Source organism: Diceros bicornis, chromosome 1, assembly GCF_020826845.1.
Source record: "Diceros bicornis minor isolate mBicDic1 chromosome 1, mDicBic1.mat.cur, whole genome shotgun sequence".
Lineage (NCBI taxonomy): Eukaryota > Metazoa > Chordata > Mammalia > Perissodactyla > Rhinocerotidae > Diceros > Diceros bicornis.
The window spans coordinates 690,524-706,428 of NC_080740.1; the positions used below are offsets into that span (position 1 = coordinate 690,524).

Below are 15,905 nucleotides of genomic sequence, written 5' to 3' on the forward strand. Positions count from 1 at the left end.
CACACCAGATCTTTTGGTTTTCATTGATGATGACCATCAACATAGACTCTGTTTGGGCATCATCACATTCCTAAGGAACTCAAAAGAACAAAGTTATCTTATCACAGCTGGGATCCGCTGGGTTAGCTAGTCAGAGGTCATTCAAAGTTACAACATGATTTCTTTTCTACAACATGGCTTCCCTCGTGTCAACGTTGTGTTGAGCCGGTATCACTATGATGTGCCTGGAATGGCTCTGAGCACTGGGTGGGGCGGAGGGGGACGTCAGAGGAAAAGTGCCTTCCGGGGCTACATCTGGGGGCGCGATGACCTGAAAAGGAGAGACAGTGTTGCAGAGGTTCACCAGCTAAGCAGAAATAGAGCACCAGAGGCCTGGGCATTGTTGCCGGGGTTGGAGACTGAGGTTTGAGCGGAAACTTGGAGGCCCGCGGAGTGGGGAGCCTGCTGCCTGCTCTGGGGCCCGTGGGACGCCGGGGTTTGGAGTGACAGAGACGAACAGTGGGTACAAGGAGCTGGCCGGGGCAGGAGGCGTGGTCAGAGGTCAACGGAAGGGCAGCCTGTGTGGCGGCTCGCGGAAGAGTTGGAGTTCCCTCCTGGCGAGCACGGCGCAGCTCCTGCAGGGTTCCCCGAGCAGGGACTGCCTTCAGGGCCTTGTGACCCCGTAGCTAAAGCTCCTCCGGCTAGAAACGTGACATCTAAAGGTGGGGTTTTACAAATATGAGCATGGAGAGTGTATCAGACACAGACGTGCGCCCCACTTCAGAGTGTTCATTCGCCGTCAGGCTCGAGGACCCCAAGTTCAGCACACCTGTATGGGCGCTCGCTCGGCCGCGCCTTTCTAAGTGCGCATGTCCGTGAGAATCAAGCGGACAGGGTTTCTCCTGCCGTCGGGGAGACGGGAGAGTCACCCCCAATATCCAGTGCTGTGAGGGGACGAAAGGAAGCGGTTCTACGGACAGTAGCGGGCTCACCTGCCTGGGGGTGGCCTCCGACGGCTCTCAATGGGATCACTGGAGGTTAAGGTGCCCTCCACGCTCAGCAGAGGTCATGGCGCAGAAGGGCTCACAGGCCGGTTAGAAGCTCAAACTGCGGGGTTTACGGAATCGACTTAAACCGCGCAGCAAGTGGAGATGAGCGAGTTGGCAAACTTAGGACGGGCGTCGGGGGAGGAAAGGCGGCACCTGACCCAGGGCGCATATGTCCTCGGTTCTGTCGCTCCCTGCCGCCTCAGCTCCCCGGGGAGGGCGGGAGGACCAGGACCCCGGCCCACGCTGGAGGTCTGGGCCCAAGAGCACAGGCGCGGCCTCGTGGGGACAGCCTCTCCTGTGCAGAGCCCAGTGGTGGCTGATTAGGACCTTATGGAAATTGACTACCTCAGGGGTCCTGAATGCTGAATGCCTGTTGCATATATTAGTGATCCTGAATATTTAGTGCCTCTTGTATGCTTTATAGTGATCCTGAATATGTAATGCCTCTGGTGTACTTAAGGGTCAGATCATTTAGTGTCCAGATGCCTCATGTCTACTGCCTGCTTCTGGGCCCTCCCACTCTTCCGTTTTAAGACTCACCTACTCTTCTTAATTTATCTTCATACATCTTAAAAAACTCACCCCTCTTCCTCCCTTTTCTTCTTGTCTTCTCTAGCAGAATTGAATATTTTAAAACAGTAGAACCAATGCCCTCTCTCGGAGGTGGCGGCCAGGTGGAGGCCTGGAGAGAGTGGTGGCGGAGTGGGCACAGCACTTGGCCTGTTCAAGAACGGAGTGTGCGTCTTCCCTGTGGAGTTTTGAGAGTTCCTTATGTGTTCTAGACTCTAGTCCTTATGTCAGATAGATGGTTTGCAAATATTGTCTTCCACTCTGTAGCTTGTCTTTTCATCCTCATCATGAGGGCTTTTGCCAAGCAAAAGCTTTACATTTTCATGAGGTCAAGTTACCACTGTTTACTTTCATGAACCATGCTGTAGGTGTCAAGTGCAGGCACTCTTTGCCCAGCCCTGGATTCTGAAGGTTTTCTCCTGTTTTTCCTAAAAGCTTTATAGTTTTCTGTGGTATATTTAAGTCCATGAATTGATTTTCACAGAAGGGGTGAGCCTTGGCTCAAGGTCCATTTTCCCTGGACGTCCCGCTGCTCCAGCACCGCTTGTTAAAGGTTCTCCTTCCTCCGTTGAATCTCCTTTTTTCCCGTCACAGATCAGTTGAGCAGGTTCGTGTGGGTCTGTTCCTGGGTCTCTGCTCTGTTCATCTGTGAGTCTGTCCCTCTGCGATACCCACTGCCCTGATTGCTGAGGCTGAGCAAAGCTTAACGTTGGGTAGAGTGATTCTTCCCACTTTATTCTTTTTCTTCAAGACTGTTTTAGCTGTTCTAGGGCCTGCGCCTTTCCACGTAAATTTTAGAATAAGCTTGTCTGTGCCTACAAGAAGCCTTGCTGGGATTGTGATAGGAATTATATTAAACCTGTGGATCAATTTGGGGAGAATTGGCATCTTTGCCATGTTGAATCTTCCAATCCATGAACATGGTATGTTTCTCCATTTATTTAGATCATCTTTGATTTCTTTCATCATCATTTTGTAATTTTCAGCAGACAAGTCCTGTATGTGTTTTGTTAGATTTACACGTTTTATTTTCTTTGGCATGATCTTACATGGTATTGCGTTTTTAATTTCAGTTTTCACATGCTTATTGTTTGTGTATAGAAATGTAATTGATGTTGTGTTAATCTTATATCCTGAGACCTTACTGAATTCACTTATTGGTTCTGGTTGTTTTATAGATTCCTTGGGATTTTCTATGTAGAAATCATGTCTTCTGCAAATAGAGATAGCTTTATTTTTTCTCTTCAACCTGTATGCCTCATCTTCCTTCCTTCTCCCCCCAGCCCCACGCCCTTTCTCTCTCTCATTTTTCTTTTTTGTCTTATTGCACCAGCTAGGACTTCCAACACTACATTGAATGAGTGGTGAGGTGGACATCCTTTCCTTGTTCCTGATCTTAGAGGGAAAGCATTCGATCTTTCACTGTGAGCTGGGTCCTCAGCCACAGGATTTTGCAGATGCTCTTTATCAGGCTGAGGGAGTTCTCCTTTGTTCCTAGTTTGCTGAGATTTTTTTTTTTTAAATCATGAATGGGTGTTGGATTTTGTCAAATGCTTTTTCTGCATCAATGGAGATGAATACATAATGGTTTTCTTTCTACTTGTTGATATGGCCGATTGCATAGACTGATTTTATTCTTGAGCAGGGAAATTAAGGTTTTGAGAATCTCACTTACTTTGTAGTGGGTAGCGGGGGTAACTAGGGAGGCTGCTGAAGTAGTTCAGGTAAGAAATGATGGTGCATGAGTTTCCCATGGCTGCTGTAACAAATCACCACACGCTCGGGGGCCTAAAACAACAGAAATGTATGCTCTCTCGGGTCTGGGGGCCAGAGGTCTGAGATCAAGGTGTGGGCAGGCCTGCTCCCTCTGGAGGCTCCAGGGGAGGGTCCTTCCTGCCTCTCTCAGCTCCCAGGGCTCCCGGCGTCCCTGGGCTTGTGGCCGCGTCAGTCTCTGCCTCCATCAGTTGGCCATCACCCCATGTCTCTGTGTCTTCTCTCATATGGATACTTGTCAGTGGATTTAGGGCCCGCACTAATCCAGGATGACCTCCTCATCCCAAGATCCTTAACTTAATTACACCTGCAAAGACCGTTTTATCCAAATGAGGTCACAGTCACAGCTTCTGGGCATTAGAACACGGATATATCTTTTTGGGGGGAGGGGTACCACCCTTCAGCCCACTATAGGTGGCATCCAGGACTAGGATGGTGGCAGGTGACATGGAGAGAAGGACCTGTCCTCCTGATGTTTGCCCACTTGCTGTTGGTCTCCCTGTGGGCAACCATGGGAAGGAACGGATGAAAGGCAGCTTTTATTTGTGTTTGTTTTACTTAATTGAGTCACCGGTGGATGGTGGGACCATTTACTGGCTGGGGAACACTGGAAAGGTGGCAGTGTTGGGGGTGTGCCCTGGACACAGAGTGCAATCAGGGGCATCAGAGCCTGGCACTCAGGGAAGACATCGCTGTGGACGATGCTTGGACCTCACCGAAGTGCCAGCTTGGATGAGAGCGGAGCAAAGAGGAAGCCTCTGGTGGAGCCACAGACCCGAGGTGGACGGCAGCATGACCCTTGTTGCTCCTTGCATCGAGAGTGGGGGCTGTTTCTCCACAGCAAGGAGCAGGAGTGACAGCGTGCAGGCCAGGCCTCAGAGGTCTTGGGGATTCTTTGTCCTCTTGGGACCATGTGAGGAAGCCTGAATTAGCCACGGAAAGAGACTGTGAGAAGAAACAAGGTGCCCAGACTTGCGAGGGAGGCCGCCAGACCAGCACCTTCCCAGGGACCTCCCACTGACCCATGACTTATCCATTGCTGACCCACAGCTGACACCCCAGCTGGCCGCCAACTCACCCCCAGCTGACCAACCAACTAGCCTATCAGCTGACCTATCTCGGACTTCCAGCTGACTCCCAGCTCACCCGACATGCCCATGAGCCAGCTCTCAGCATACTCACTGACCCCCAGCTTTCCTGGGGAGCCCGGCTCCAACCGCTGGCCACAGACCCACCAGCCGATGTTTTGGGCTGATCCATCATCCTGCAGGAGAGAACTGTAGGGACATGACCCAAGGAGGCCTGCCCAGGGCCATAGGGAGCAGGCGACAGAGCAGAAGCAAGGGAGGCAGCCTCAAGGCCCAAGGGCAGCGCCCATAGGAGGGCTGCAGGCTCCAAGTCGTGAGGGAGGAGAGAAGCGCCAGGACCGGGTGTCCCCTGAACCCTGCAGACCTGCGTAGGAGGCAATGGGATGGAGCTGACCCGGAGGGAGGGAGGAAGGGAAGGAGGGAGGGAAGCAGGCTGAGGTGAGGATGTAGTTTAGAGACTTTGTTGGGCGGGCCTGGGAGGAAGCAAGGCCTTCGTGAGGCTTGGTGAGCAATGCATGGGAACAAGACCCTAGAGGGGCATGAGGTAGATTCTGATAACCAGGGCTGGGGCCTCCATGCAACAGGGCACGTGGGGACAACAGCTCAGCTCAGCCCAAACCCACGGCACTCGGAGCTGGTGACCCAGTCCTCCATGAGGAACGTCACCTAATGCTCTAACTCAGGGTCTGAGAGAACACGGAATTGAGGGGGGTCCAGCTGCTTTTTTACTTGGGAGATTCTGAAACACGTTGGAGAGCTCAGAGGAATGGATGCGGCGGGGAGGAGAGACTAGATGAGGGGCAGGGGCTGGGGACAGACCCACACCCAGGAGAAGGGAGAGGTGGCTAGGGGACGGGAGGAGGTGGAGCCAAGAATTCCGGACACTGGGGACACTCTTCCTGTGGTGGGCGTGGGTGTTTCTGAGGCTGTTGGGCTGCATTCTTCCTCTGGGACCTTGTATCTCCTTTTCTAATCTTCCTCAATAAAGTGCCTGCCCCACAGGGAGTGAGGAGAGTGAGTGGGATAATCCCGGTGAAGGCGTCTGTGATGTGCTGAAGTGGGACGCGGAAAGGCCATGAAGCTCTGCAGAAGCAGGCGGAGCGAGATGCCACGGCCACCCAGAGGGCCTCCAAGCCTCTCTTCCCACGTGGTCTCCGAGGGATGCTGCTGCTGGGCCAGGCCGCCCGACCACCTCACCCTCCACCTACTGGATAAAGGCAATGAAGATACCCAGTACCCTCCTCTTCCTCTTTTTGGTGCATATCCATGTATTAGATTGAGATTTCCCTTTAAATCGAGGTGAAATTCACATAACATAAAACTAACCATTCTAAAGTGAACAAATCAGTGGCATTCAGTGCATTCACGATGCTGTGCAACCGTCACCTCTCTCTAGTTGCAAAACATTTTCATCACCCCAAAAGGAACCCTCATACCCATTAAGCAGTCACTCTCCATTTCCCCCACCAGCCCCTGGCAACCACTAATCCACTGTTTCTCTCTCTGGATTTGCCTATTGTGGACATTTCATATAATGGAATCATATATGTGGCCTTTTGTATCTGGCTTCTTTCACTTAACAGAACGTTTTTGAGGTTCATCTGTGTTGTAGCATGTGTCAGCCCTTATTCCTTTTTGTGGCTGAATCATATTCCATTGTATGGAGAGACCACATTTTGTTAATTCATCTGCCATGGATGTTCGGGTTGTTTCCACCCTTGGGATGTTACGAATAAGGCCGCTGTGCATGTGGATGTATGAGTATGTGATTCTTCGCCTTCACTTCTCTGGGGTACAGACCTGGGAGTGGAATTGCTGGGCCATGTGGAGCTTTCTTCTCTAAGCATGAGTGTGGTGAGCTTTCTCTTGCAGAGGCAGGCAGCTCTGGATATTTTATCACGTTTCTGAACCTGATAACCCCCGACAGATGATCGGGCTTTAGACCAGAGCTGTCCAATGAACTTTCTGCAGTGATGGAGACCTACACCTGTGCTGTCCAATGTGACAGCCACTGGCCACGTGTGGCTAAGGCTACTGAAAAACTGCATCTTTGTATTTAATTTTTCTTGGTACACTTACCAAATCAAAAATTAAATAGGCCCTGTGGTTGACAGCCCAGAGGTGACAAATGAAGGGCTGCCCGAGAGCACCTCCCCCCTCACTGCCACCCTCCCAGCACCCCATCTCGGGAATTAACACTCTGAAACTCCATGGTGGTACTTGGGTTACCTGAGCCCCCCACCCCCGAAAACCTTTCTTCTTAAATACTACCGAGGAGTTTGAAGATTATACAATGATCTACCTCAATATTAACGCATAAACACAGATTTAAGCTGGAACTGAAGGCTGAAAACACAATGGCAAGATCTCCAGAAGGCTCTGTGATCTCTGGAAAGTCCTTGCAGTGCAGTTCACTGAATGGAGCCCACTGGACAACGTGGGTCCTGGTGTCTGTCTACACTGTGTGGGATACCAGTGTTGTTTTCATCCACATGGACAGAGCACTTCTACCAATTTTTGGTGTGAAAGTTTCATAGCACAAGGATATTTTCTAAAGCCTGGCACACACGTGGTTAGCTCCCGATGGTGTCCAGGGAGCCCTGGTTGGAGTAGACAATTTTCATGTCTTACATTCCTGAATTGTCTTATTGGCCAGTATTGACGATTATAATAAAAAATTAATCAAAACAGTAAGGATAATAATGACAAGACTAACACGTACTCAGCTCTTATTTTGTGCCAGGCATTGTTTTTTAAAGGAGTATCATGGCTTAACCATTTAATTGCTCCTCCTCCCTTAGACAGACGCTATTACATGTTCTCATTTCTCAGTTAATTTTGCCAGGGGCATCTCTGGAACTTTCCAACCCTGGTTTATAACAGAATGTGGAGTTCAGTCATCTTAAACACCCACATATGTATTAATCTGGTTCCAACAATATTCATTTTAAATGTACTTAATTCACAAACATGGTTTTCCTTATCAAACTCGAAGTATAAATTTTTCTCTGATTTTAACAAGCAATTTAAGGGCCTCTGATTAACGTATGCCTGACCCAAATCAAACGTACGGAATTCCTTTAACAACTATCTTATTTACAATAAAATTTCCTTTAAAACTTGACAACTTTAAAAATACAATTTGATTCTTTTTAAATGTTGAAAATCTAGCGCACAAACCCTTCCCAAGACCTTAGAAGAATTTCCAATCCCATAAACTAGATCATAATTCCAATGCACCTCATGTTCTTTTAAAAGCTTTGCAATTTGAAGTCTCTCAAGCACTCATGTTTTAACAGTAAATCATTAGGTCTACCTATCAAAATCCCAAATGACACATTCTCCCTAAAGATTACGAATACTTCTAGTATCACGTTAATCTACCTGGTTGTCCAGGAGACATTGGGTGTCTAAATGTAACCGACTGACTTTCAGGAGCCAAAGATAGCCTGTCATCCGTTATGACAGGGATACCTTCAGGATGAGTGGGATTAGAACCCCAGGAGAGGTGGATAGGTGATTCGAGCAAAGGTAGTCACGAGCATTCCCTGCAGCAAACACACAACCCCAACTCACCGTGCGCCTAGGCGCGCCCCGTATCTTGCTAAGGCTGGCTCCCCGTGCGCCTAGCCTGCTGCTGGTGCGCACAGAAACACGGTCAGTGAGGCTCTTCTCTGGAGACTGTGGGTGGCTCTGAAAAGAGCCTTTGGTGTCAGGGAGCCCTCGGCGCGCAGGGCCGTTACCGTCCGACGCGGCCTCACTTGCCCTTAGCCTTATGGTGGCTCTCCGTCTTCTTGGGCAACAACACGGCCTGGATGTTGGGCAAGACGCCGCCCTGAGCGATGGTCACGCGGCCCAACAGCTTGTTGAGCTCCTCGTCGTTGCGGATTGCCAACTGCAGGTGACGCGGGATGATGCGCGTCTTCTTGTTGTCGCGCGCCGCGTTGCCCGCCAACTCCAGAATCTCAGCCGTCAAGTACTCGAGCACCGCCGCCAGATAGACCGGCGCGCCAGCTCCCACGCGCTCCGAATAGTTGCCTTTCCGGAGCAGCCGATGCACGCGGCCCACGGGGAACTGAAGGCCGGCGCGGGAAGAGCGCGACTTAGCTTTGGCGCGCGCCTTGCCGCCCTGCTTACCACGGCCAGACATCTCCCACCAAAACACGGAAAAACAAAACAACCGTGAAGGACAACGCGAGATAACAAAACCGTGAGGCCCAGTGAGCCTTTATATATAGTCCGGAGGTAGGCGAGCAGGCGCTGTCTGATTGGATGACGACGGTGACCAATCAGAAAAGGAAGCCGGCATCCCCTAATTTGCATGTGCCTTCTCCAGTGATGACGTTAAGCTACGTTAGATCCTATGAGAAATTATAAGCTCCTGATCCTTCATTTGAATACAGGACGTACAAATACAATTGTTCGGAACGCAGGCTTTTACTTTGGAGAGACTCACCATCATGCCTGATCCATCCAAATCGGCTCCCGCGCCCAAGAAGGGCTCCAAAAAGGCCGTCACTAAAGCGCAGAAGAAGGACGGCAAGAAGCGTAAGCGCAGTCGCAAGGAGAGCTACTCCATCTACGTGTACAAGGTGTTGAAGCAGGTCCACCCCGACACCGGCATCTCCTCCAAGGCCATGGGCATCATGAACTCGTTCGTCAACGACATCTTCGAGCGCATCGCCAGCGAGGCCTCCCGCCTGGCGCACTACAACAAGCGCTCGACCATCACGTCCCGCGAGGTGCAGACGGCCGTGCGCCTGCTGCTGCCCGGCGAGCTGGCCAAGCACGCCGTGTCCGAGGGCACCAAGGCCGTCACCAAATACACCAGCTCCAAGTGAGGCGCGGCCCGCCGCCCTGGAACCCAAAGGCTCTTTTCAGAGCCACCCACACGATCGAGAAAGGGCTTCGAACACGGTGAAGGGGTGTGTAAGCCCATCTTTCAAGTAAGCTAGTGCTTCTCGGATTAGTGGGAGGGTTCTCGCCTGAACCGTGTGCGCGCGCGGTCGGGCGTAGGTGAGGAAAAGGCGAGAACGCTAACTGCTTGCGAAAGTCGGGGACGGAAACTAGGGAGGCGATCAAGAACACGCATCCACCTTCGCGTCCGCCCAGGGCTGTTAACGTAACCCCAGGCGAAGTAGGAACCTTAAGCTCAAAACGTTTTTTGGTGGCTGGAGTGTGCATTCCCGGCGTTTGCGCGCGGGGACTCCACCCAGGGCCCGGCCTGTGTGAGCGTGGCGTGCGCCGCGTGGGTAAGGGGCGCGGCTCATCTCCCCAGAAAGCTGGTGCCAATCCAACCACACCCGTGTCCCTGGTGGGTGATCCCACAGGTACACGAGACGATGCGCCTGCTGAGGCCTTGGGTGTCGTCGCGCAGGTATGGCGGTGGCCCCTGGCGCTGCATCCCTGCCGAGACCAGACATCTTCATTGTCGAGCAATGAATATTTTTGGGAAGATGTTTACATGGCTGGACTCTGCAATGGCAGGATGTTTGAAACCGAAGCGCGGTGAAAACGCAGCTCCCTGTGCGTGGGAGCCGGATCTAAGAAGCCGAACCTGCTGCAGGAAGCTTTAACTCTTGGGGAGGGGGGGGAATCAATTTAAGAGAAAAGAATTCCCTTTTTCTGAACAAATTAGCTTCTTCCCCCTTAAGCCGCGTAAGTTTTTTTATGAAGCTTCAGTGACGCACATTCCTCCCTTTGAGTTCATGGCATTTATTTGGAGTGTCTTCTTGGCTCAGGGAAAGCTCTTTGCCATGAAGAGTCTTCACTCGGGAAAGAACATCGCCTGCCTTTTTCTTGGCTTGGCTTTTCTAATTTGTAAAAAAGAGATTCCTCACTTTCTTGAGCCTTTTTGAGAATTAGTTGTATTGAAAGATCGTGTCATCGTCTCAGGCAAGGAACAGACATTCAATAAAAGATAATCGTGTTTTTGCAAATCATCTGTCCAAAGGAAGCTAGTCGCGTGCCACGCTGGGTGGGGGCGGCTGGGGAGGAAACGTCACCAGTCTCCCAGCGTCCTCGGCACAGCGGCTGGAAACCCCCATTCCTTTTCCCGCGTGCGTCCATTTGAAAAGAATTTTGTAAACCTCACGTTTTAAAATTGGCATCTAATATATTTTTATCGTTAGTTCAGATAGTTGCAAGGATGCAAATCCCAACATAAGACGTTTTAAAAACAAAACGGTCAGATCAATCTTGTAAAGGTATCTATTGGAATGTCAATTCAGAACCATAATTTATAAAACACGGGATAAAATTCCTCGTTAATAGTGAGACATTTTAGTTGATTATTTTTTCTCCCTGAACTCATTGCCATTCCACTGCTGCCTCAGAATTTCATCCTAATGTAAGATATACTTTTTGTTTAACAACGTTTTATCTACCACTTTTTTCTACAAAAAAGTATGTAAATTGAAATTTAAAAATACTTGTAGGTAACCGAAAGTCAGTGTTTAAAAACTCAACTGGACAGTACAATTGTTTAGAACATAAGTTTTGATAGGTAATTACCAAAGAAAAAGCAAAATTTTAATGAAATATACCTCTTTTAATGAAATGGGTGGTGGTCTCTCCCTTCCTGAGTCCCTTCCTGCATCCATTAGTTCCTGTATCCACGTGCATTTACAGTGGTGTTTGGTTACAATGACAGCAGTATGCAGCATCATTTCTTTTCCTTTGTTTTCTTTTATAAATACACACTCTAAAACATTTACAAAAATGGATACATAGAAATGGAAATTTTGTCATAGCTGTTTTACTCCATTGTTTGCCTTCCTAGTTATAATCCAAAAATTAAACTGATCAATCATCAAAAGTCAACACCCTTAATCCTCTCAAGAGATATACGACTCATTTTCTAAACTCGAGAATCCAGTCCTCTGTGCTATGAGGCAGGGATCTGCTGGCTGGGTCCAAGCCTAGGCTCCTACAGAGTAAACGGGGAGTCAGTATCTTAAGGCGCACTCATCACATGAAATTTGTCTCACAGATCCACGTGATTCTCTACCTTAATGAGCTTAAAGTGTAAGTTGAATAAAAGGAAACTTGACTCCAGCAGAGTAAGTGGGATAGATTGTGCTAGCTGGAGGCAACAACACAGCTTAGTATCAAAAATGAAATCAAGAAGCAAAATGCATGTTATAATAATTCCCAAATACAATAAATAAATTTTGTTGTGGATAATGCAAAACATCGATTAATTTCTCAGTCCTTTTGACTCCTCTGGCACACAGACAGCTTGAAATAAAGAAAAGGCTGCCTCTATTTGCTGGACAGTGGAGTCAAGGCTGCCTGCGTAATGGGCCCGATTTGGCCCTCTTCTAGCATGGAATCTGTCTAGGAAGAGGCGAGGTGACACAGCACCCTGCTATTGAGATTTTATAATCAAGAAAATTGAGACGTATAAAGAACCCATGTCTATAATATTACTACAACGGAGAAAGGTGTTATGTTACCTTAAGTTGAAGGTTAAATGAAGGCAATTCACCACGTATTTGAGAAGAGAGGCCAAGAGAACTAGGACCCAGCACAATGGAAACATTGAGTCTAAGTAACTAAGGTAAATGCTTAAAGATCTGGAAGGAACTGGAGGGATTTTGCAGGTATACAACCCGAAATGCATTTGAGAGACTTCCCTTCACTCCATTTCAGCTGGAAATTTCAAGTCAAATTTGCCAATTATTATGGAGTAAACCAAAGATTATGGAAGGGGGAAAACTGTCCTTTTGAGAAGAAACGACGAATGCTAGATGATGAATTTACTACATTAAACAAGAAGAGGTTAAATGTTGAGGAATGCGTGGTGTTCACTGCAGACGGTGTGTGTCCCCGAGGGAGCAGGAGTGAGACGGCCATTGTCCACTTGTGTGAACCCAACCTCGAATCCCAGTCCCGGGAGGTGTTCTGGCTCTTGGAGACTGGGTTGCTCTCCGCGGCGTTCGTGGTTTGGGAGTCACCAGGACCGTGGGATACGTTTTAAAGCAAGAACAGCCTGGGCCCCAGTCGGGACTACATGCATGCCTTAGCTGTTCTGAAATCTCATCCAGGAAACATTATACATACTTCGTATATGATTTACTGAATGTTTTAAAAAGGTGCTACGTTTGTTTTATTAAAATGGCGCTTTCATCCTTTACTGGGCTTACATTAACAGGTACATAGACTCCGGATAAAAGAAAAAGTCAATCTCCCAAGACTTTAGCTCAGCATGAGAGAGAACACCAGTGTCTGCGCAGTCGCCGTTTTGATTTTTCTAACGGGAACGCGCACTGCCCACAAAGAGCTACTCAAACTCAACGCTGCTAAAACGCTTTTGGCAAGGAGCTCCTGGTGCCTCGTCCTGACAAAGGCGAGAAGGACGGCCCAAGCGCCTCCGCCAGGGCTGCGCAGTAACACTCATGGCCTCACAGGCGTCACGTCCAGCACACCCGTTCCGACCCCAGGGAGACACGAAAAAGGGGCAGGTTGGCCCGAGGCCTTCCCGGAGATGACGCGAGCCCTCCACCGCACGGCGCTCGCCCCACGCAGACAGGAGGGCCCCCATGCGGTCCACGCCCGCGAGTACCAGAGCCACGCCCTCTCTGGCTCCTGGTGGGGCCGAGGCTAACCCCTCAGGTTTTGTGGGAGGAATAGGCCATTAAATAAAGGAGCTTAGCTTTATCTCCGCATTTGAGCCCTCATCGCGCACTCCAATCTCCTCCACAACACCGACCGAATAGCTCGGCACAACCAGGCCAAGTGGCACGCCCCTTTTTGAACATGGAGGTGGCTCTGAAAAGAGCCTTTGGGTTCCAGAGCGGCGCGCCGCGCCTCACTTGGAGCTGGTGTATTTGGTGACGGCCTTGGTGCCCTCGGACACGGCGTGCTTGGCCAGCTCGCCGGGCAGCAGCAGGCGCACGGCCGTCTGCACCTCGCGGGACGTGATGGTCGAGCGCTTGTTGTAGTGCGCCAGGCGGGAGGCCTCGCTGGCGATGCGCTCGAAGATGTCGTTGACGAACGAGTTCATGATGCCCATGGCCTTGGAGGAGATGCCGGTGTCGGGGTGGACCTGCTTCAACACCTTGTACACGTAGATGGAGTAGCTCTCCTTGCGGCCGCGCTTACGCTTCTTGCCGTCCTTCTTCTGCGCTTTGGTGACGGCCTTCTTGGAGCCCTTTTTGGGGGCCGGCGCCGAACGGGAGGGCTCCGGCATGGTGACAGATCGACAGAGGGAGGCGGCCAGGCGGCAGCGAGAGCGGCACGAGCGGAGCATTCCGCCCCCCGCCGCTATTTATCATCTTCATATTCAAATGAATGCTCCAAATCTCTAGAATCCGATTGGATGATCGGCCGCGAAGAGTTTATGTAAATAGCGGATGCCGGCTCTTTTTTCCTATTGGACGATAGTCCAACCAATCCAAAGGCGCGTCTGCCGCGCTCGCGGGGTCAAGTTGAGCGTCTGTTCAAACCCTTTGTTGTAACGGAAGAGCGGTCTTTGTTTATTCACGGTCTGGACGCGGCAAAAAAAGAAGGAAGCGAAAACCCGTTTTAAGCCCGCCTCTCGGTCTTTGCTGGCTCCAAGGCAAATATAGGGGGCATTTCTTTCTGAGGCCAAGAGCTAGGGAGGGGAAGCTAATGCTTATTCAGCAGAGGGGGAGGGGAATGGCAGCTTCTAACTGCCTTAACCATTTATTTTCCAACATTTTTTGACCCAAAGGCAAAGGAGAAAAATTTCTTTCAGATTCTAGAGTAAATGCAAACGGCTCTGTAGGAAAGACAGAAAATTGTACTGAAAATATATTAAGATATTTTTATTGGAAATGTAGCAACAGGGCAGACTTAACTGGAGGGAGGAATTGAAGGGGTTTCAAAGGAAACACTAATCCTTCGTATCGTTCATACCTGCAGGACAGAGCCCTCTGAGGTGACAGTCATGCTAAGTGCTTAACATGGATGATCTCAGGTAGTCTCCACCTGTCTCCCAGGGTTCGATACTATTATTTTTCCCTAAGTACCCATCGGTACACAGGCTTATGGAACTGTTAAAAGAGAAACTGAGGCATCTTAAACATTTTAAGAGCTTATTTGAGCAAAACTCGTTTCAAATCGGCCAGCATCCAATCTAATAGATAGAAAGAAGCTCCGAGGAGCTGTACAAAATGAGAGTTTTATAGGCAGAAGGAAGCAGGAACAAGGAAGTTATACCAGGCAAAAAAGTGGGTTGGTATTGCAAGGTTACTTTTCTTTAGGGGATGGCAGAGGTCTGTCAGGCAGATTACCTAGCTAGTGCTGATCAGGCCATTCCTGATTGGTTAAGATTCCAATTCTTGGAAAGCCAAAACTGTAGTTAATAAGTCTTAGTTTGGTGATGTGGGGCTTAGCATAAGCGAGTCCATTTGGGGCCTGTTGTCTTGTTGTTAACAAAAGTCACCAGTTCCCAAGGTACCTTGCCTAGTAAACTAATTCCTATACACACAGGGTTAAGTTCCCTTATTAAATTAACTCCTGGAACAGAAACATAAGGTGTTATGAATTCACATTTCTTGCTTATTTCAGCTTTGCCTGGGGAGCTCATTAGAAATGCCTTGGGCCCTACCCCCATCTTGGGCCCTACCCCAAACGTACTGAGTCAGAATCTGTGTTTTTAAAAGATTGATAGGCATATCAAGTTTACAAAGCTCTGGTCTGGAGGTCATTTACCTGGCGGCTTGAACCAGCCAGAGCATTATCCAAACAGGCCAAGAAACAACAGGACCCCCACCAGACAAAATGGCTCACTGTGCTCAGAGCAGTTAGCCAGGTGCTTTCAAGATACCAACACCAGCACAAGTTTGAAGAAGTGGAAATGGGATACTTTTTGCCCTGGAAGGTTTAGGGATGAGGAAGGTAGGGGAGGAGAGATGCCCCGGGACCACAACCCTTCAGATAGCCTGGGCTTGGCCCCCTCCCTTCTCTGCCCCTCCATTTCTGTAAAATAAGGATCAGTGCCTACCTGACGGGGTGCCGTGAGTCAGTGAGCGGGAAGCAGCTGGCACTTATTTAGTGCTTAAGTCCTGTTGGCCAGGCTTCGTCCTCTCTTTCTCAGAACTGACCTAGCAACAGCCGGGGCTGCCTAGCTGAGCTCCCTCTGTGACCTGGGCAGCTCCAGTACATAATCACGGAGCTTGAGCCTCTCTCTCTCCCACCAGAACATGGACAAAGCTGTAATCTCCACGGCAAGGAATGTGTCTTTCACTTCAGAATCTCCATGGTGAGTACAGAGCTTGGCACATAGCGGAGGCCAAATCAGTGCTGAATGAATAAGCCTGTGTGCCAAGGCAGCACCCTCTGTGTGCGAGTCTATCCTGTGAAGTCCATCGGGCGTCTTGAGATTGTAGGTCCCCTGAGCTGCTTTGGACAGGCTCAGCATTAACCATTTTATCTGTTTACTTTAAAAATATGTAGTTGATCTAACAAACATTTCTAT

General features: G+C 49.6%; 3 protein-coding genes across 3 annotated transcripts; 1 reads left to right on the forward strand and 2 right to left on the reverse strand.

The window, feature by feature from the left end:
* Positions 1-6,715: 6,715 nt before the first annotated feature.
* LOC131414014 (histone H2A type 3) lies at positions 6,716-8,640 on the reverse strand. The gene has a single exon (XM_058555081.1). It carries the CDS (start codon positions 8,607-8,609, stop codon positions 8,217-8,219), a length of 393 nt encoding a protein of 130 aa, XP_058411064.1. The 5' UTR covers positions 8,610-8,640; the 3' UTR covers positions 6,716-8,216.
* Positions 8,641-8,900: 260 nt separating this feature from the next.
* Positions 8,901-9,383, forward strand: LOC131414152 (histone H2B type 3-B). Its single transcript, XM_058555325.1, has one exon. The coding sequence runs from the start codon at positions 8,920-8,922 to the stop codon at positions 9,298-9,300; it is 381 nt and encodes a 126-aa protein (XP_058411308.1). The 5' UTR covers positions 8,901-8,919; the 3' UTR covers positions 9,301-9,383.
* On the reverse strand, positions 9,375-13,677 carry LOC131414091 (H2B.U histone 2). The gene has a single exon (XM_058555194.1). The coding sequence runs from the start codon at positions 13,650-13,652 to the stop codon at positions 13,272-13,274; it is 381 nt and encodes a 126-aa protein (XP_058411177.1). The 5' UTR covers positions 13,653-13,677; the 3' UTR covers positions 9,375-13,271.
* Between the last annotated feature and the right edge of the window lie 2,228 nt (positions 13,678-15,905).